The sequence below is a fragment of the Gopherus flavomarginatus genome, chromosome 1, assembly GCF_025201925.1.
Source record: "Gopherus flavomarginatus isolate rGopFla2 chromosome 1, rGopFla2.mat.asm, whole genome shotgun sequence".
Taxonomy (NCBI): domain Eukaryota; kingdom Metazoa; phylum Chordata; order Testudines; family Testudinidae; genus Gopherus; species Gopherus flavomarginatus.
Window position 1 is genome coordinate 139,255,085 of NC_066617.1, and position 21,729 is coordinate 139,276,813.

The following is a 21,729-nucleotide window of genomic DNA, read 5'->3' on the forward strand; positions in this document are numbered from 1 at the left end:
TGGTTTGAGCATTGGCCTGCTAAACCCAGCGTTGTGAGTTTAATCCTTAAGGAGGCCATTTGGGGATTGGTCCTCCTTTGAGCAGGGGTTTGGACTAGATGATCTCTTGAGGTCCCTTCCAACCCTAATAATCTATGATTCCATGAATTTATCTAGTTCTTTTTGAATTCTATTATAGTCTTGGCCATCCTCTGGCAAAGAGTTCCACTGGCTGACTGTGCGTTGTGTGAAAAAATGCTTCCTTTTGTTTATTTTAAACCTGCTGCCTACTAATTTCATTTGGTGACCCCTAGCTCTTGTGCTTTGAGAAGGAGTAAATAACACTTCCTTGTTTACTTTCCCCACACCAGTCATGATTTTATAGAACTCTGTCATATCCACCCTCAGTTGTCTCTTTTCCAAGCTGAAAAGTCCCAATTTTATTAATCTCTCCTCATCTGGCAGCAATTCCATATTCCTAATCATTTTTGTTGCCCTTTTCTGAACCTTTTCCAATTCCAATATATCTTTTTTGAGATGAGATGATCACATCTGAACTCAGTGTTCAAGATGTGGGCATACCATGGGTTTATATAGAGGCAATATGATATTTTCTGTCATCTTATCTATCTTTTTCTTAATAATTCCCAACATTCTATTTGCTTTTTGACTGCCGGTGCATATTAAGTGGATGTTTTCAGAGAACTATCCACAATGACTCCAAGATCTCTTTCTTGAGTCGTCGCAGCTAATTTAGACCCCACTATTTTATATGTATAGTTGGGATTATGTTTTCCAGTGTGCATTACTTTGCATTTACCAACACTGAATTTCACCTGCCATTTTATTCCCCAATCTCCCAGTTTTGAGAGATCCTTTTGTAGCTCTTTGCAGTCTGCCTGGGACGTAACTATCTTGAGTACTTTTGTATCATCTGCAAATTTTGCACTTCACTGTTTACCCCTTTTTCCAGATCATTTATGAATATGTTGAATAGGACTGGGCCTAGTACAGACCTCTGAGGACACCACTATTTACGTCTCTCCATTCTGAAAACTGACCATTTATTCCTACCCTTTGTTTCCTATCTTTTAACCAGTTTATTGTTGTTTATATTTTCAAATTTAATTATCAGTAATCAACTATATTGATACATTGACAAGATTCATCAAAAGAAGGAAAAATCAGCTATAATTTATCAAACAAAGTCCTTGGAACATCTTGGACAGTTTAAATTATCTCTTTCCTACCACCAGCAGCTAAACATTTAACTAGGTCAGACTCAGATTAACTATTTATGTATTGCTTCCTGGCATATACCTATATTTTACTTATATATAAAAGCAGTTAGCTCACAGCCATTATGTCAGATGTGGTATGGAAATTCAAGGGTCAGAGTAACTCCCATGACTTCTGTGACACTTACTCATCTTCTAATCCTCCAGTGAAAAAACAGGGTCTAGATAAAAATATTAGAATTGGGCAATATAATATTAGACTTAATTGTTGTCATTGATATAATTTATTTGTGTATGGGTGTGTGTCAAGAGGTTAACATAGGTACATTGATGCACATTGGTCCTTTCTGTTCTCCGCCTGTGCCACATAATAGTTTAGTCTCCTGAGGGATGTAATAATTTGGTATAATTCTGGTTGTTGGGTTTAGTGTGGAGGTGGCTGGGTGGTGCTTATTAGCCTGTGATGTACAGCAAGTGAAACTAAATGATCTGGTGGTCCCGTCTGGCTCTAAAATTTATGACACTACAACTCTAATAATTGACCTTGAAGAGTAACGATGTGTGGGGGGTGGAGGAGTGATATTTCTTTTGCTTTAGATTATATTAAAATTTTCAAAGCCCCACAATCCCCTAGATTGTCTTTCATACCACCCGCCCCCCAATCATGACCCACTGGTTGAGGAACACTGATCTAAACAGTTTGTAACAATATTTTGATTTTTCCCTCTCACTTGTTCTAATTACGCAGGACATCATGGAAAGGTGCCAGCTGCTAAGGACATCTTCAGTATTCTCCAAATGCCACCATCGAGTTGATCCGGAGCTATTCATTGGTCTCTGTGAAGAAGACTTGTGCACCTGTGCTCAAGACATGCACTGTCACTGTCCAACTTTCCTTGAGTATGCCAGGAGCTGTGCTCAGCAAGGAGTGATTGTGGATGGCTGGCCCAACGACAGCTCATGTAGTAAGTCTATATCATTACGATTCCAAAGCTTTCCCGTAAGGCTATTATTGCTTAACCCACAGATCTATACATTGCAGTTGAGAGGTTCTGTCAGAAAAAGCTTTTACTCCTCTCCTGGTTTATCTAGCAAGATTATTTTGTTGCCTCATTCTTTACTAGCTTGAATCTACTTTACAGGAGTGTCTATCCATGATGGGGCTCCATTATCAATAGAGTGCTGCCAGCCATGAGCTTTGGGATGAGATGGCTTGATTTCTAACTCTGCCAATAAACTTTCAGATAATATGTGGCTCAAGACATGATCATCCTATTTTGACCAGGGAAGTACACATTCATTAGGGACAGGTGACAAGGTGTTCATACCCAATAGGTCAAAGAAGCGGCTAAAAGTCTGTGTGGGCAGACAGTGGGAGGAAGAGATGAGAACGTGCCCTCTTCCAGAACATCTGTTTGAGCTGCCAGTCAGGAGAGATGGGCTAATAAATAAGGCAATCTTGCTTCTTTGGGGTATGAGTCTCTCTGTTGCCCTGCACTTTGTGTAGTTTTAACACTAGTACAAAGTGTGTGTACGATGCTACCATTCTGATCTAGTGGTGTGTTACATCCACATTACACTCTCCTTACACTGACAGAAATAACTATACAAGGTGGGGGCAGGGAAAATCAAGCCCCTGGTTTGCCAGTGGGGAGGGCCAGAACCATTCTCCATCCTGTTTGGAAGGGAGGTTTATTTTCATTTGTGGTTTTAGTCAAACCCACAGATCAACAGCATTTGAGGGAGGAGATAAGTGTCAAAATTTAGGCCACTGCACCTGTACTCCCCATCTCTGGCCCAGCAAGGACACTCGTTCTAGTTTCCTGCTCCCCAGCTGTCACGTCTGTTGGGTGGAGACCTCCATCTCTCTCCTTTCTGACCGAGACTGAACAGCTCCATGATTATGCTATGAATTCACCAGCAGTCAGTCTGCCTAAGCAGGCCTGCTTGCTTGCTCTTCAGAGACTAGTAACAGGGTAGCTGGCCACAGTTATGATTTACCAAGCAGTTCTTTCTATGCAAGCACGTTTTATTCTTACGGTAAAAGCACTGCTGAGAAAACATATTAAAGCCAATAAAAGAACTACTGTCATAACCTTAGTCCCAGATTTGGACCTTAGCGTCCAAAATATGGGGGTTAGCATGAAAACCTCCAAGCTTAGTTACCAGCTTGGACCTGGTACCTGCTGCCACCACCCAAAAAATTAGAGTGTTTTGGGGCACTCTGGTCCCCCTGAAAAACCTTCCCTGGGACCCCAAGACCCAAATCCCTTGAGTCTCACAACAAAGGGAAATAATCCTTTTTCCCTTCCCCCCTCCAGGTGCTCCTGGAGAGATACACAGACACAAGCTCTGTGAAACTACACAGAGTGACTCCCCCTCTCTGTTCCCAATCCTGGAAACAAATAGTACTTTCCTATTCCCCCAGAGGGAATGCAAAATCAGGCTAGCAAATCCAACACACAGATCTCCCCGATTTCTTCCTCCCACCAATTCCCTGGTGAGTACAGACTCAATTTCCCTGAAGTAAAGAAAAACTCCAACAGGTCTTAAAAGAAAGCTTTATATAAAAAAGAAAGAAAAATACATACAAATGGTCTCTCTGTATTAAGATGATACAATACAGGGTCAATTGCTTAAAAGAATATTGAATAAACAGCCTTATTCAAAAAGAATACAAATCAAAGCACTCCAGCACTTATATTCATGCAAATACCAAAGAAAAGAAACCATATAACTTACTATCTGATCTCTTTGTCCTTACACTTAGAAACAGAAGACTAGAAAGTAGAAACTGCTTCTCCAAAGCTCAGAGAAAGCAGGCAGACAGACAAAAGACTCAGACACAAACTTCCCTCCACCCAGAGTTGAAAAAATCCGGTTTCCTGATTGGTCCTCTGGTCAGATGCTTCAGGTGGAAGAGACATTAACCCTTAGCTATCTGTTTATGACACGCCCCCCAAATTGCAGACAGTGGGGAAGCTCACTGGCGGCGATTTCCTTCTAGAACTTGAAAATAAACAGATTAATACAACACATGCACCTTTACATATACCACTAAGTATATAACTAACAGACTTCTACATTTTAAGAACACTTTTTAATTACTGAATTCTGGGAAACTCTCTCGGGAGAGTGCATCAGCAACTTTGTTAGAAGCTCCTGTGATGTGTTGAATTTCAAAATCAAAATCTTGGAGAGCTAAACTCCAACGAAGAAGTTTCTTGTTGTTCCCCTTGGCAGTATGAAGCCACTTTAGTGCAGCATGGTCAGTTTGTAGTTGGAACCGCCGTCCCCAAACATATGGGCGTAGCTTTTCCAGGGCGTACACAGTGGCATAGCATTCCTTTTCACTGACTGACCAGTGACTTTCCCTCTCAGACAGTTTCTTGCTGAGAAACACGACAGGATGGAAGTTGTGATCTGTTGCTTCCTGCATGAGCACTGCTCCTATACCACGCTCAGATGCATCTGTGGTTACTAGGAATGGTTTGTCAAAATCCGGGGCCCTGAGCACAGGGTCAGACATGAGCGTTGCCTTAAGTTGGGTAAAGGCCTTTTGACACTCATCAGTCCACTTAACGGCATTTGGCTGGGTCTTTTTGGTCAGGTCGGTCAATGGGGCAGCGATTTGGCTGTAGTGTGGTACAAATCGCCTGTAGTATCCGGCCAAGCCTAAGAAGGATTGGACCTGCTTCTTGGACCGTGGGACAGGCCACTTTTGGATAGCATCCACCTTGGCCTGTAGGGGGTTTATGGTTCCTCGACCCACCTGGTGCCCCAGGTAAGTCACTCTGTTTTGGCCTATTTGACACTTTTTGGCCTTAACAGTTAGTCCTGCCTGCCTGATGCGCTCAAAGACCTTTTCCAGGTGTAGTAGGTGTTCGGGCCAGGAGTCTGAAAAAATGGCCACATCATCGAGGTAGGCAACTGCAAATTCTCCCAGTCCAGCTAGTAGACCATCTACCAGCCTCTGGAAGGTGGCGGGGGCATTTCGAAGGCCGAAAGGAAGGACATTGAATTCATACACCCCCGCATGGGTGACGAATGCTGACCTCTCCTTGGCAGGTTCATCTAGCGGTACTTGCCAGTACCCCTTGGTTAAGTCTATTGTAGAGATGAACTGGGCACGTCCCAACTTCTCCAATAGCTCATCGGTACGTGGCATTGGATAGTTGTCCGGACGAGTTACAGCATTTAGCTTACGGTAGTCCACGCAAAAGCGTATTTCCCCATCTGGTTTGGGTACCAGAACCACTGGAGATGCCCATGCACTGGTAGATGAGCGGATTATACCCATCTGTAGCATGTTCTGGATCTCCCGTTCTATAGCAGCTTGGGCATGAGGAGACACTCGGTAGGGTGGGGTTCTGATTGGGTGAGCATTACCTGTATCAATGGAGTGGTATGCCCGTTCAGTCCGTCCTGGGGTGGCTGAGAACAATGGGGCGAAGCTAGTGCACAGCTCCTTGATTTGTTGCCACTGCAGACGTTCCAGGGTGGTTGAGAGGTTCACCTCTTCCACGCCACCGTCTTTTTTTCCGTCGTAGTAGACACCGTCAGGCCACTCAGCATCATCTCCCTGGACTGTAAACTGACAAACCTGTAAGTCTCTGGAATAGAAAGGCTTGAGAGAATTAACATGGTACACTTTAGGCTTTAGTGAGGAATTGGGAAATGCTATGAGGTAGTTTACAGCTCCCAGGCGCTCTTGGACCGTGAATGGCCCTTCCCATGATGCTTCCATCTTATGGGCCTGTTGCGCCTTCAAGACCATAACCTGGTCTCCTACCTTGAAGGAACGTTCTCTGGCATGTCTGTCATACCAGGCCTTTTGCTCTTCTTGAGCATCCTTTAGGTTCTCTCTAGCAAGGGCTAAAGAGTGTTGGAGGGTGCTTTGTAGGTTGCTTACAAAGTCCAGAATGTTAGTTCCTGGAGAAGGCGTAAACCCCTCCCATTGCTGCTTCACCAACTGTAATGGCCCCTTAACCTCGTGACCATACACAAGTTCAAATGGTGAAAACCCTAAACTGGGATGTGGTACAGCCCTGTAGGCAAACAGCAACTGCTGCAACACTAGGTCCCAATTATTGGAGAATTCGTTGATGAATTTTCGTATCATGGCCCCCAAAGTTCCATTGAACCTTTCCACCAGGCCATTGGTTTGATGGTGGTACGGGGTGGCAACCAAGTGATTCACCCCATGAGTTTCCCACAGTTTTTCCATGGTCCCTGCCAGGAAATTAGACCCTGAATCTGTAAGGATGTCAGAGGGCCAACCTACCCTGGCAAAGATGTCTGTTAGGGCCAGGCACACAGTGTTAGCCCTGGTGTTGCCTAGAGTGACTGCTTCTGGCCATCGGGTAGCAAAGTCCACTAAAGTCAGTACGTACTGCTTTCCTCTGGGCGTCTTTTTTGGGAAAGGGCCCAGAATATCCACAGCTACTCGCTGAAATGGGACCTCAATTATGGGGAGTGGCTGGAGAGGGGCCTTGACCTGGTCTTGAGGCTTTCCCACTCTTTGGCATACCTCACAAGACCGGACATACTTGGCAACGTCCTTGCCCATCCCCTCCCAGTGGAAGGACTTCCCCAACCGGTCCTTGGTTCTGTTCACCCCAGCATGGCCACTGGGATGATCATGGGCTAAGCTTAAGAGCTTCCCCCGGTACTTAGTTGGAACCACCAACTGTTTTTGCGGCTGCCATTCTTCCCGGTGTCCACCAGAAAGAATTTCCTTGTATAAAAGTCCTTGGTCTATAACAAACCGGGATTGATTAGAAGAGCTGAGAGGCGGTGGGGTGCTCCGTGCCGCCGCCCAAGCTTTCTGAAGGCTGTCATCCGCTTCCTGCTCAGTCTGGAACTGTTCCTTTGAGGCTGGGGTCACCAGTTCTTCCTCAGACTGTGGACTTGGGCTTGGTCCCTCTGGAAGCGATGTAGGTGATGGGGTTGTTTCCGTTGCTGGTGAACTGCTCTCCGCTGGTGCACCTGAGGGTATTTCAGGCTCTGGCTGAGCCTTTTGGGTATGGCTGTCTTTTGCTTCTGCCAGTTCTGGCTCGCTGGTGCCCTCTGGAAGATGTGGTTGCACTTGCTGGTGCTGGTTGCTGTTCCAGTTCCGGGCCTGGGACTGGAGATGCTGTGGCTGTTTCAGTGGTAGGCATGAAATCCGGGTCCACTACCTCTGTCTGGGTCTCTGGTAACACAGACGGGGCGTCTGTGGTCGGCTCAGGAACAGGAATGGGTTTGGAAGCTTGCCTGGTTTGGCTACGTGTAACCATTCCCACTCTCTTGGCCCGCCTCACCTGGTTGGCCAAGTCTTCCCCCAGTAGCATGGGGATAGGATAATTGTCATAGACTGCAAAAGTCCACATTCCTGACCAGCCTTTGTACTGGACAGGCAGTTGAGCTGTAGGCAAGTCTACAGCTTGTGACATGAAGGGGTAAATTGTAACTTTGGCCTTTGGGTTGATGAATTTGGGGTCAACGAAGGATTGGTGGATAGCTGACACTTGTGCCCCCGTGTCTCTCCACGCAGTAACCTTCTTTCCGCCCACTCTCAAATTTTCCCTTCGCTCCAAGGGTATTTGAGAGGCATCCGGGCCTGGGGATCTTTGGTGTGATGGTGGTGTAATGAATTGCACTCGCATGGTGTTCTTTGGACAGTTGGCCTTGATATGTCCCAATTCATTACACTTAAAGCATCTTCCATCTGATGGGTCACTGGGCCGAGGTGAGTTACTGGAGACTGGTGAGGTTGAAGGGTAGGGTATCTGTGGCTTTACTTGGGGAGTATGTGGGGTCTTTGGCTGTCCTCGGTTGTAGGGTTTATGGTCTGTGTGCCCCCTGGGGTAATCGTTCCCCTTGACAGTAGCTTTCTTGCTTTCTGCCAGTTCCATCCATTTGGCTCCAATCTCCCCCGCCTCAGCGATGTCTTTGGGATTTCCATCTTGTATGTACCGTGTGATGTCTTCAGGAACACCATCCAAGAACTGCTCCATTTGTATGAGGAGGTGCAGTTCTTCCAAGGTTTGAACGTTGTTTCCTGTTATCCAGGCCTCATAGTTTTTTGCAATGTAGTAGGCGTGTTTGGGAAATGACACCTCTGGTTTCCACTTTTGGGTTCTGAAGCGCCGACGGGCATGATCTGGGGTTATCCCCATTCGGTATCTGGCCTTGGTTTGAAAAAGTTTATAGTCATTCATTTGCTGCTTAGGCATTTCAGCTGCCACCTCTGCTAAAGGTCCACTGAGCTGTGACCTTAATTCTACCATGTACTGGTCTTCGGGGATGTTGTACCCAAGACAGGCTCTTTCAAAATTTTCCAAGAAGACCTCGGTGTCATCCCCTGCCTTGTAGGTGGGAAATTTCCTGTGCTGTGGAGCAATAATTGGCGCCGGGTTGTTAGGGTTGGCTGGCACATGCAGCCCAGCTTTTGCCAAGTCCAGTTCATGTTTTCTCTGTTTTTCCTTCTCTTCATTCTCTTTTTGTTGTTTTTCCATTTCTTTTTGTTGTTTTTCCATTTCTCGGTGGTGGGCCGCCTCCTCTTCTTCTTGCTTCCTTCTGTGGGCCAACTCTTCTTCTGCTTGTTTCCTTCGGTAGGCTACCTCTTCTTCTTCTAGTTTTCTTTTGTGTGCTGCCTCTTTGGCTGCCTGTTCTCTTTGGTAGGCTGCCTGTTCTCTTTGGTAGGCTGCCTCTCTGATCTGTTCTTCTCTTTCTTTCATCTCCATCTCTTTTTGTTTTATTTCCAGTTGTAGCCTGTGTTCAGCTTCTTTGATTTGTTCTTCGGCCTCAATTTTTGCCTTAGAAGTCATGGTTCCTGTTTTCTTGGGTTGGGGTGCCCTCCGGTGTTTATCTTCAGAACTGCAGGTTCTCTGTTGCCTCCTGAAGTCTGCCTAGCAACAGTGCCTTTAGCTAATCTTCAATGTTAAGTAAACCTGAAAAACCACTTTATTTGCATGCATATAGTGCTGGTACTTGCCTCCTAATGGGAGGGCTATTGCATGACAAAAGACCCTTAACAGTCTGGTAATGGCTTCTTGCTTAACATGCAAGCCACAAACTGCCAGAGAGAGCAGAAAAAAAAATTCTCTCTGGTTCCCTTTTAAAACCAAACTGTTTCTCTCTGCTAAAAAGCCCTTAGCAGAGAAAAGAAAAATATAATATTCCTACTGGCTTCTGGATTCTGTCTATCCTCCCACCTGCTGCCACTCATGTCATAACCTTAGTCCCAGATTTGGACCTTAGCGTCCAAAATATGGGGGTTAGCATGAAAACCTCCAAGCTTAGTTACCAGCTTGGACCTGGTACCTGCTGCCACCACCCAAAAAATTAGAGTGTTTTGGGGCACTCTGGTCCCCCTGAAAAACCTTCCCTGGGACCCCAAGACCCAAATCCGTTGAGTCTCACAACAAAGGGAAATAATCCTTTTTCCCTTCCCCCCTCCAGGTGCTCCTGGAGAGATACACAGACACAAGCTCTGTGAAACTACACAGAGTGACTCCCCCTCTCTGTTCCCAATCCTGGAAACAAATAGTACTTTCCTATTCCCCCAGAGGGAATGCAAAATCAGGCTAGCAAATCCAACACACAGATCTCCCCGATTTCTTCCTCCCACCAATTCCCTGGTGAGTACAGACTCAATTTCCCTGAAGTAAAGAAAAACTCCAACAGGTCTTAAAAGAAAGCTTTATATAAAAAAGAAAGAAAAATACATACAAATGGTCTCTCTGTATTAAGATGATACAATACAGGGTCAATTGCTTAAAAGAATATTGAATAAACAGCCTTATTCAAAAAGAATACAAATCAAAGCACTCCAGCACTTATATTCATGCAAATACCAAAGAAAAGAAACCATATAACTTACTATCTGATCTCTTTGTCCTTACACTTAGAAACAGAAGACTAGAAAGTAGAAACTGCTTCTCCAAAGCTCAGAGAAAGCAGGCAGACAGACAAAGACTCAGACACAAACTTCCCTCCACCCAGAGTTGAAAAAATCCGGTTTCCTGATTGGTCCTCTGGTCAGGTGCTTCAGGTGGAAGAGACATTAACCCTTAGCTATCTGTTTATGACAACTACACATGCTAATAAGCTTAGCAGAGATCACCTCAACTCGAACAAGGGCTGAGGCAAGTGCTTAGTCCTTCAAAGCCCACCAAGGAGTCTCTTCTTGATCACAAGTTCATAACAGCCTCAGCTCAGAACTAGCACACTCATGAAAAGTTTTAGCCTATCCTTTAGGGGTCTTTGATCTGGAGTTTCCAGGAACAGGTAATTAGTGGACAATGGGTTGTTCTCAAGGCACAGCTTCAAAAGGATGGACATCATCCGCTCCCTCATGAGTCATTTGCAGTCTATTCACACCCAGTATTTCCAAGGAAATCCACTTCACATGTATTATCCTGAAAGTCCTTTGATATTTCTAATCCTTCCCAGAAATTGTATTAGTCAGTCTCAGAGAGAAATTACAAACAATTCTCAATAACAAATCCACAACTGCATTTTTAATACAATGGACCCAGAGGGCATTAAATTTAACCCAGGCTTTGTCTACACTGCACTTTCATTGGTAAAACTTTTGTCAGTCAGGGGTGTGAAAAAAACACACACCTGACCGACAGAAGTTTTACTGACGAAAAGTGCTGGTGTGAACAGCGCTTTGTCGATGGGAGATGCTCTCCTGACCACAAAGCTACCAACTCTTGTTGGGGGCGGATTTATTTTGTTGGCGAGAGAGCTCACTCCTTACATGGTGGCATGGCTGTAGTGGCACAGCTGTGCTGCTATAAGATGCACAGTGTAAACATAACCTCAGTAAATTTTATCTTAATTCCACAATGTCCAGGATATTGAAGGATATTGTCATATCTGTCATGACAAGCTTAAATATATTTTTCTTCCGCTGGTAAGGACCTTATGCTGCTTCTTAGAGACATGAGTCCTGTGTGGCATATGGTCCCCTGGGAAAGAGACTACTCTGTGCCTTAATCTTAATGTGAGGACATTGCTTTCTTTTGTGTTAGCTTTTACCGAAGCATCTTGCCCAGCAAAGAAACTTTGCTTGCATGGTGTAGTGTTGTCAGTGCAAATCAGTCCATGTGGTTGTCACCAGAGGGCCCTTTGATACAAGCATTCTGGGTAAATTTGTCTCTGCCATGCTATGTGTGTCCCATGAGTAATATTGGGAAATAGAATTAACTGGAAATTTGATGATAGTTCATAAAAAGAAGCCGACGATGAACCCATGCATGTTAAGGCTGGTCCAGCTCCAGGATATATTTTGGGATTTCTAGGTCCTACACCTGATTCACTTCTTCCTGTCAATACAAGACAGCAGTGTGACAAAGTGAATGAGCTTTACAAATGTGAGGGTCTTTGGGAGGTAGATAGTCCATTTCTGTATCGGAAGCAGCTAGATATCCTTGCAGGGCTTTTCTCAGTATTGGATCACACAGATTCCACTCAGAATTATTGTCACATAATTTGCATCCATTCCATGGAAGATATGTGATTTGTGAAAAAACAATTTTTTTTTAACCTTAAACATGTCTATAGAACAAAGTGGCAAGGCGGGTGAGGTAATATCTTTACTGGACAAACGTCTGTTGATGAAATATATAAGCTTTCAAGCTTTCACAGAGGTCTTGTTCTCTCTGGAACAGAGTGGCAGATGCAACTGTCAAATTAAGCACCAAAATTAACATCTATTAAATATTTTGTTCCCGAAAATGAAATCATTGATCAGAGAGGATCTGACCTCATCTCTGACCCTGGTCATTTGTTCTATGATAATTAAAGAGATTAACAGTTATTAAGGGATATGTATTTCTAATTTTGTTTAATTGTTTCAGAGCCAAGATGTCCAGTTGGCATGGAGTATAAGGAGTGTGTATCTCCTTGTGTCAAAACCTGCCAGAGTCTGAATATCAATGAAGTTTGTCAAGGACAATGTGCTGATGGCTGCAGCTGCCCTGGTAATTTATTTACTGATTTATTTACACAGAGAAACATTTGGCAATGATGTTACCTATTTTACGAGAAGAAGAAAACCAGTGTCTGTCTTCAAATGTTCCTGAAATCAGCACTTCTCTTTGTGTGTGCCCTAGAATAGGTCAGTTTCTATACTGCCTGTATGCTTGCTCTGTGAAAGGACTTCTATTTAAATTCAACTAAAAAAATAATTTTTTTTGTGAACATCAGCACCAGTTAGTGCAGCAGGAATTCCGTCCAGGCCAGAGGTTGCACCATGTGATGCCTACAAATCTACAAATTTCTTCTGAATTACTTCAGGTTAGAGGATCCAACTCTCAGAAGAAGAAGATGAGAGGATTCTTAAAGCAAAAAGGGGAGATATTTTACATTTTGTTCAGGTGGATCCTTAGCGGTTTAAATCTATGGGGCAAATTGTTTGTACTGCCTTCTTCATACAAATTATCTCATTGAATTCAATGGGGCTACTTGCATGGCTAAGCTGAGCAGAGTTTCCTCTATGTGTTTTTTCTCTCTTCCTCTAATGTGTCCATCACTGCCATATTGAAGAAAGCTTGATCTTTGGCTGCAGAAACCATGTTCTCCCTCCTCTTGCTTCTCTAAGTGGGAATAGCCTTGTAGTTCATGTTTATAGTGTTGACTTCACTGGTGTGTACAAAGATGTATGTTTAACTCTCTATAGTAATTTACCAGATACCTCATGTAACTGAGTAAGCTGTAACATGCGGAAAGCATGTTTCACAGCAGGGGAGTGGCAACAATGCTAGAGGTGTGTGTGTGTGTGTGTGTGCCATTGACATTTCATTCTAAATTGGTCTTTACAGCCATTTATACCTCACTATTGTTCCTATTATATTGCAGTTTCTTTTATATTCTGTCAGTGCAGGGCATGGCCTGGGGAGGTGGCAGGGTCGGGGAACTCAAATGTCTCTATGGGCCAGTTAATTAACAGGCAAAGTCCTATGGCCCATGTTATACAGGCCTTCTGGTCTTATGAATCTATGAACTCCTACTGCTCAAAACCCCCTGGACAAGCGTTGTGTCTGTAAAGCCCCAGTGTAGTTCATTTTGTAAGGCGTTAGCCTTTCAGATCTGCATATCTTCCTTGGTGTCCAATAGCAAGTGTATATGCATTTTACTGTTACTCAGGGTGAACACTGCTCAGCACCCTTTGCCTGCAGCAGCAATGCTCCTAAACTTTTCATCTTGTTAGCAAAGTGGCTTGTACAATTCTAAAGAAAACTGTGTACGAAACTCAAATGATGTGCTGCAGCAGGTTTTCAAAGCATTCTGGGACCTGGTCTATACTACAGCATTAGATCGACTCCGTCAAGCTAACTCTGCCAGCGGCTACACTAAAATGTCATTCCCATTGATGAAACTCACCCGTTATGTTGACTTAACCCCACCTCTGCAAGAGGCATAGAGCTTAGGTTGACACAGTTAGGTCGATGCAGTGTCAGTGTAGAAACTGTGTTGCTTATATCCACTGTTGCTGGCTTTCCGAAGCCTTCCCACAAAGCCCCTCACTGATAGTTAAATCAGTGCAAGCGCTCCTGATGAGGCCATGTGCCGCCAACACAAGGAGCAGTGTGGACATGCAAAAGCAATTTAAAAACTGCTGTAGCTTTATGTTAATGTAACATAGGTTGACATAATTCTGTAGTGTAGACATGGCTTTGGATGAGAGGTGTTCAGGCTGCAAGTAGAGAAACAGGAGTTGGATGATTGAAAGAACAGGGCACTGAATATGCTTGATCACATCTGGTTATAAGCACTTAGCAGGATGGCCAGGATAGTGCTTGGATGGGTTCCTCCAAAGCAGAGTTTGGATTAGATTATTCCTTTTAGAACAACAGGCACTGCTGACTCTATCCCCTGCCCTGCTCTGCATCACAAAATAGCCTATACCTGCATAGCGGTGTTAACAAGACAGCTAACTGAAACTGGAACACTGTAGCAAAACTGCTTCAGAGCCAGGGGCAGCTCTAGGCATTTTGCCGCCCCAAGCACGGTGGGCAGGCTGCCTTCGGCTGCTTGCCTGCGGGAGGTACCCGGTCCTGTGAATTCGGCAGCAGCCTGTGGAAGGTCCGCCGAAGCCGTGGGACCAGCGGACCCTCCACAAGCGTGCCGCAGAAGGCAGCCTGCCTGCTGCCCTCACAGCGACTGGCAGAGTGCCTCCTGTGGGTTGCTGCCCCAAGCACACGCTTGGCATGCTGGTGCCTGGAGCCACCCCTGTTCAGAGCTGACTGATTTCACCTCATTCCCATCCCCTCACAATCTGGACAGGGTAAGGAATAGCCAAGAGTGTGGAATTAATTAGCTGCGAAGTACTGCTGCTACCCTGCTTCACAGCTGGTTGTTTCAATTACAGTAGAACCTTGGCGTTACGAACACTTCGGGAACAGAGGTTGTTTGTAACTCTGAATAAAATTTTATGGTTTTTCATTCAAAGGTTTACAACTGAACATTGACTGAATACAGCTTTGAAACTTTACTATGCAGAAAAAAAATGCTGCTTTTAACCATCTTAATTTAAATGAAACAAGCATAGAAACAGTTTCCTTAACTTGTCAATTAAAAAAAAAAAAACTTTCTCCTTATTTTTTAGCAGTTTATGTTTAACACAGTACTCTGCTGCCTGATTGTGTACGTCCGGTTCCAAATGAAGTGTGTGGTTAACTGCTCAGATTGTAACTCTGAGGTTCTACTATAGCTGCTCTGGTCACCTCAGTTCAGGAGAAGTGTGCCGGGAGAGAGCAGAGGAATGGAGCTGTAAGAGGAGGATGGGAAGGGCACTGCCAAAGATGCTATGGAAGGAGGGAATGGCAAAGGGAAGCAAGGAGGTAACTACATGAATGTCAGGGAGAGAAAAGGAAGAAATACTTCAAATAAGTGTTCTATTGTTTCAGTGCAATGTTAGTGACGGAGAATTTTACCTGAGTTTCATAACATGCCACATCCAAGAAGGATCTGACCAAGTGAGCAGGGAATCTGCTTACGATGGAACTTGAGGAGATTTTAACCAATGTTTTTCCTCCCTGCTCTAGTCCAGCCTCTGCTCCAAGAGAAAAAGGAGCCAGTTCAACTTGGGCACCACATAGCAGTTTTAATGTTTAGTTATTTTTGCCAGGAAAATACAGACTTTCCATTTTCTCCTTGGAGAGCCCTGCTGCTTTTAAATGCATAGATCCCAGTTTAATTTCTCACTGGGTTGGACTTCTCGGAAGTAAATATAGGAAAGAGGTGTCTTCTAGTTGTGAGCATGGGTCTCTGAAAGCCAGGAACCCTTTGCTCCATTCATGGCTATTCCATTGGCTCATTGTGTGACCTGGGACAAATCATTTAACCTGTCTGTGCTTCAGTTTATCCATCTATAATATGGGCACGATAGTCCTTAAAGGAGTTACTGGAGACATAATCTGCTCATTCCTGTTTTCCTGCATGAGTGAAGGGGGAATGATTTGACTCAGCAGCTTGACTTTTGTTCCTCTCACAGGTCTGTTTGTGGCACGCAGCTTTCTTCTACTGTTTACTGGCTGGGACAGCTGCAGCTTCCATCTTGGCCAGCCAGCAAAGCTGCAGCTGCTCAAAGCATGCTGGCTGGACAGCCACTATGCAGGCTGTCTGTTTTCCTGTTGGTGGCTCCTCCAGCTCCTATCCCACTCATCTCTCGTCAGCTGTCACTACATGCTCTTACCCATCTATTGATTCCTACCCCCACCCCCCACCACTGAAACCCTTTGATACATGTACTTCTGGTAAGGACTTGTGACACTGGTCCTGGGATCTATCCCTCACTGGTGACCATAAATATAGGCCCATGGCCTGTTACATTTTTATTACAGTTCCAGACTAGCCTTGATCATAAACATTCAGGTCTAGGTTTGGGCCTGGATTTCAGTCCTCTTCCACATCTCCCACACTCTAACCTTAAGTATCAGAGGGGTAGCCGTGTTAGTCTGGATCTGTAAAAAGCAACAATGAGTCCTGTGGCACCTTAAAGACTAACATGTATTGGAGCATAAGCTTTTGTGGGTGAGTGGGTATTCACCCACAAAAGCTTATGCTCCAATACATGTTAGTCTTTAAGGTGCCACAGGACTCATTGTTACTCTAACCTTAAAGATGGCTGGATGTAGGGTTCTGGCTTGAGCCCACCCCCAGTGATTGTGCAGAGTGGCTTAAATGGGATGTCTATGGGGCTTCCAGAAATGCACAATTTAGCACGTTCACAGGCAGAAGCGGCATCTGAATGAAACTCCTCAATTCACATGAGGTTCTTTGGACAATCCCAGCCCTTTTCAGTTAGCTCTGTGAGTAACCCTGGATAAGAATGCAAAAGAAATCTTGTCAAGAGTGGATCTAATGTGTGTTTTCCTTTTTGCCAATGCCTGAACTATGCAGTGGGGAAGCTACTTGACGGCGATAGCTGCGTTGACAGCTCTGAGTGCTCCTGCATACATTCTGGCATGCGCTATCCTCCTGGCTCTTCCATCTCCCAGGACTGCAACTCATGGTAAATACAATGATGCCGTGCAATTGCTATGACCCAGGCTGCTCTAGATAAGTACTGCTCTTCAGTTTTGTGCACCCCCAGCCCTTTTCTTTTAATTGGCAAATGCCCCAGTTTAAGATTTGGATGAGCCAACCTCTTCCCAGAAGTAAGCTGTTCACAAAGGCTCAATCAACTCCATTTTCACAGCAATATTTAATCTAGTAGAATTGTGTAGGGGTCATAGTCTTTCATGCAGTGGAAAAATATGTTTCCTGAATAACATAAAATTGCAGACTCCCAGTCCCAGCTAGTTTTGGACGGTGGAGTTTTGTTTTGACTTTCTACATTTATTTAACTTCCCTTAAACTTAGCTCAAAATTTCCTTTGATAAGGCTTGCAAAGCCATCATATTGCCCCTCTCCAGCTTTGTAGCCTTAGATTCAATGTGCAACCTTCTTCTTTCACATCTACCCTGAATGACATCCTGAAGGGGCAGGGGGTTGTTACCCAAGCAGAGGGAAGGGAGTGAGCAATGTATCCTGAACTCTGTGTGTGTATGGAGTTAGGGGAACATCGGGCAGATGTTTCCAGTCAAACAAAAGAGGGAACCTGATATGCGGCCCATCCAGAGCCACAGTGCAATAAAGCAGGAGGCTCTGTGTATCACCACAATCAGCAAAAAGCAGCTCAGCTCCCCACGCCCATGTATCGATGCATGAGCAGTGACCATCACATTAGCACCTCAAACTCTCCCAGGTGGGATGGAGCCCCCCAACCCTAGGGCCTTCTGCAGCTCTGGGTTTGACAGCATCATCCGAATCACCCTGCCCTTGGAAGACTAGTCCAGTTTAATAGACTTCATCCTTAGAAAATGCTTCCTGCTATTCAGCTTAAATATTCCCTTGCTGAATGTTGTCCCAGTAGCCTCGCTTGTATCACCCTAAGTAATTCAGCTCGCTCCAGAGGGTGTACAAGGGATGGGCTAACTGATCAAATGAGAGCCAGCCAATCCCAATTCTTTCTCTTATAATAAGTTGTGGGGCTTGCTGGTGTTGTGCCCTATAGGACCAGGCATGATAGCAACAGCCAGTAGTGTGCATTGACTATGCCTTATACTACTACTGCCTCCAGGAGCTGATACTGATTCCATTCTCCCATCCACAGACCTGGAAAGAAATATTATTTCTCTCTCTTCCTCTCACACACAAGAAGGGTTATTCATCGTTAAGACTGTATGTGCCAGGGTTTCAGAGGAAACCCTCTGAGGATTTTTTTTTAAATTATTCAGTTTTAGAAGAACACACGTTACAGCTAAAATAAACAGGTGGCTTGGGGGAAAAAAAGGAGAAAGAGTTCTGTACTTTTATAACCATGCTGATTCATAGATTCCAGGCCAGAAGGGACCACTGTGATCATCTCACCTGACCTCCTGTATTACACAAGCCGTAGAACTTCCCCAAAATGATTCCTTTTAGAAAAACAATATTACAGTTCAATACTACAGTGTTTCCCAAGGGGATAGCTGGAAGGAGTGTGTGTATGGAAGATGCATATGTTAAGCTATATTGAGGTGTGAGGGAGCATGACAGGTTTGATTTTTCTGAAAGGGGAGCTCAGCTTTCAGCTGCTTTGGGACATGCCGCAGTGGATGTGACATCAGGCACTCTAACTTTTCAACAATATATTTCCTAGCATTTGTCGACGTGGCATCTGGATCTGCAGCAATGAGGAGTGCCCAGGTAAGATGACCCTTGTGCTTATAGCTCCCCAAAAGTATGTAAGCCTTGCCCAGGTCAGTCCCACGCATGGATGAGCACACAGACAGGGGAGTTGTCTTTGTCCTTGTTTCGAGCTATGGCTGCAAGTCAGCAACAAGATCATATTTCAAGAGTCCAGGAGTCCACAAGATATATCAGGCTTTGCAGACGGGCTTGTGTGTGGCAATGTAAATACCTGTTTAGGGAAAAGAGCACAAGTTCTCTTTCCATTGCTTTTCTTGCCATGTTGTAAAAGAGCTGTAGGTTCAGAGTAGAAGCTTCCAGGTAAAGGAAAACTGCTGTGCTAACTTGAGTATCTACAATTTTCTAAGGGTTTATCTACATATGGACAGGAAAATTAATCTGAATTAACAAACAGTATGAATTTAAAATGGATTATTTAAATCACATCAAGCCCTCTGTGTGGGCATTCTTATTCAGAATTAAATTGACCTTAATTCAGTTTAGCTTGATTCACTTTGAAAGTCAATCAAGCTAAACTGAATTAAGGCCGCTTTATTTCTGAATAATGGTATGTTTACACTGCAATTAGACTCTACATGGGGCTTGGGCTAAGGGGCTCTTTAATTGGAATGTAGACATTCAGGCTCAGGCTGCAGCCTGAGCTCTGGGACCCTCCCCCCTCACAGAATTCTACAGCCTGGACTCCAGCTTGAGTCCAAATATCTATACCACAATTATAGAGCCCCTTTGCCCGAGCCCCACAAGTCCAAGTCTGGCGGCATGGGCCAGCCGTGGGTGTCTAATTGCAGTGTAGATACCGTAAGAGTGTCCACGCAAGGGTTTAATGCAGTTTAACTAATCCACTTTGAGAATCAATTTGGATTAATTTTTCTGAATGTCCCCATGTAGACAAGCCCTAACTAATGGCCTGATTTAGCAAACACTCTGATGAGACTACTTACAACAGTAAGCCCTCCATGTCATAGAAGTAAACTGGACCATGCATGGTACTCTGTTCAGTAGTGTTTGCAGGCTTGGGTCATAAGTGATGTGTTCTGTTCAAGGAGCTAGAGCCATGGCTGGGGAGAGGCAAGTAGGCCACCTGTGTTCCATTAATGGTGACACAGGCGGGTAGCAGGCCACCAGTCTTTTTTCCTCTCCTTCCTAAACTCACCTAGAACAACCTGTTTGCAATGGGTAGCTGACACTTACATCCTGGGTACTCATCCATCCTGGAAGGTGTGCAGGGAGGAGAAGGAGATGGAGTGTCATACCTCCTTCCATAAGACTACTCCAGCAAAGTCCCCATCCCCCCCTTCACTCCATAAGCCCATTCCCCTGAATCTGAAATGTACATTTGCTGCTCTGGGCCCTTCTTCAGTTCCAGCACTGCAGTCAGCAGAGAAATAGGAAGCCTGCACTGGCCTGATGCAGCCCCCAGCATGAGTATGTGTAGGGGGATAGCCAAAGGCAGCTGTGACCTACCTAGTGCTGAGTTGTGAGAGAGGAGGAGAACTAAGAGAAGGGGGACTCTGGGGATGTGGGAGATCAGAAAATGGGGAAAAAATGTAGCTCTCTGAGGCAAAGACAGAGGTGAGATCAAGAGAGGATCAAAGTGGGAGAATTACACCTACCTGCAAGTGGACATTGAAAAGCCTCTCATTGGACTCTCAGCTGCCTTACCCACCCTTCCTGAAAATATCCCCTGCTTCAAATGAAAATAGCAGTTGCTCCAAAATTTCAGAGAAAAGCACAATTTGAGAGGTGTGGAATACTGAAAATGGAAGAGAGACATATTTTATGAGAAATTCCATGCAGGCCTGCCACATGCAGGCCCAATCCAGCCCTATGTTTGTCTAGTTCATTGGCGAGTTCTCCAAGTGCAGCACAACTGTGCAAAGTAACTGCTTAAAAAAAGGAAAAATGCCCGTGAGCTTCCATGTTTATTGTGTCTCGTGACTCTAGATCAAATGCAATCATTTCACAAGTGAAAAACGCTACTGCTTTTAAGTGCAAATTCAGCCTGGAATGTAAACCCCAAACCATGATCTTTATGTCTTATTCCTTGTCATCAGTAAGAAATATTATGTGGGCTAAAATCTGTTCGTGATTGCAGCCCCTTTGTCTTTATTGAGATTACTGAGGTGAATCAATACATGTGGAGCAAAGGGCTGCAGTTAGAATATAGTTTACAATTCTGCTGCTGCACAGGAGAGAATAGAATCCAGCTCCCTGTCTTTGAGCTGAACTGGCTCTGCCAGGTGAACAGGAATAAAAAATCGCTGGCTTTGGTTCCTTCATCAAGCAGATCTAACTCATTAGTCAACTAATTAAGGCTGAGGGGTAGATAAGTGTAGTAATGTCTATGTGGTCACTTACTTATGTATGTTCAGACTGTACATATTGTGAAGGTAGCCCTCTTCCTTCACCCTTGATATTGACTTGTCATTTCAGGCCCAGCGCCTGTAATTTGTTCCGTGCAGGCAGATCCCTGCATGGCCCATACAGAGAAATTCTGGCCCTACTACATCATGTTCGCTGGGGCCCCACCCCCTCCCATTTCACTTTCTTTATGCAGATGTTACAGACATTTTGGGGGCCTCCCTGTGTTTGGGGACCTGGTACGAATATCTCCCTTCTCCTCTCTCCCCTGTCAGCCCTACTCTCATTGACTTCATTGCGGGTCCATGTAGGTGTTGGTGACCGCATGAAATAACTTGATTAAATTGTAAGCTCTTTGGTGCACAGAACATGTCTTTCCTCTATGTTTGGGCAGTGCCTAATATAATGAGGTCTCAGGTCTAATTGGGGCCTCTGGGCCCTACCACCACAGAAATAATAAGAACAACCTTCTACATACACACTGGGAGCAGATATGTTAAAAAGTCCTATATTTCAGTAGTTCCTTTTGACAGTAGGAGGGGCTGCAAGCCAGAATTCAGTTTTATTCTGTAAGAGCTGTGGTTTTAGCTGTTAAACTGTGAATTATTTCTGGTTTAATGATAATTAAATAAACTAAATATAAGAAGAAATACCACCAAAAGTTCTGCCTCTGTAAGAAACACTTAACTATATCTTAGTCTGATTGTCTTTCAGCTCTTTATCCCTTTTGAGCATAGGTGCTGGGGGTGCTACCACATCCCCGGCTTGAAGTAGTAGTAACAACTCAACTATATGGTTTCTACCTTTAGCACCTCCACTATAAAAAAATTTCCAGCACTCTTGCCTTTGTGATTCATAAAATCAAAGTATTTTTTACCTAAATGCTTGACTAAGTCCCAGGAAACCCAGCAAAGGAACT

The 21,729-nt window shown here is 44.5% G+C and overlaps 1 protein-coding gene across 3 annotated transcripts in view; it reads left to right on the top strand.

Moving 5' to 3' along the window:
* Window positions 1-21,729, top strand: part of VWF (von Willebrand factor) — a 250,196-nt gene that overhangs the window by 41,105 nt on the left and 187,362 nt on the right. For all 3 annotated transcript variants that reach the window (XM_050965078.1, XM_050965096.1, XM_050965087.1), the window contains exons 7-10: window positions 1,966-2,182; window positions 12,071-12,193; window positions 16,617-16,728; window positions 18,400-18,446. In XM_050965078.1, the coding sequence (XP_050821035.1) occupies window positions 1,966-2,182; window positions 12,071-12,193; window positions 16,617-16,728; window positions 18,400-18,446 (499 nt within the window). The remainder of the gene's footprint in view (window positions 1-1,965; window positions 2,183-12,070; window positions 12,194-16,616; window positions 16,729-18,399; window positions 18,447-21,729) is intronic.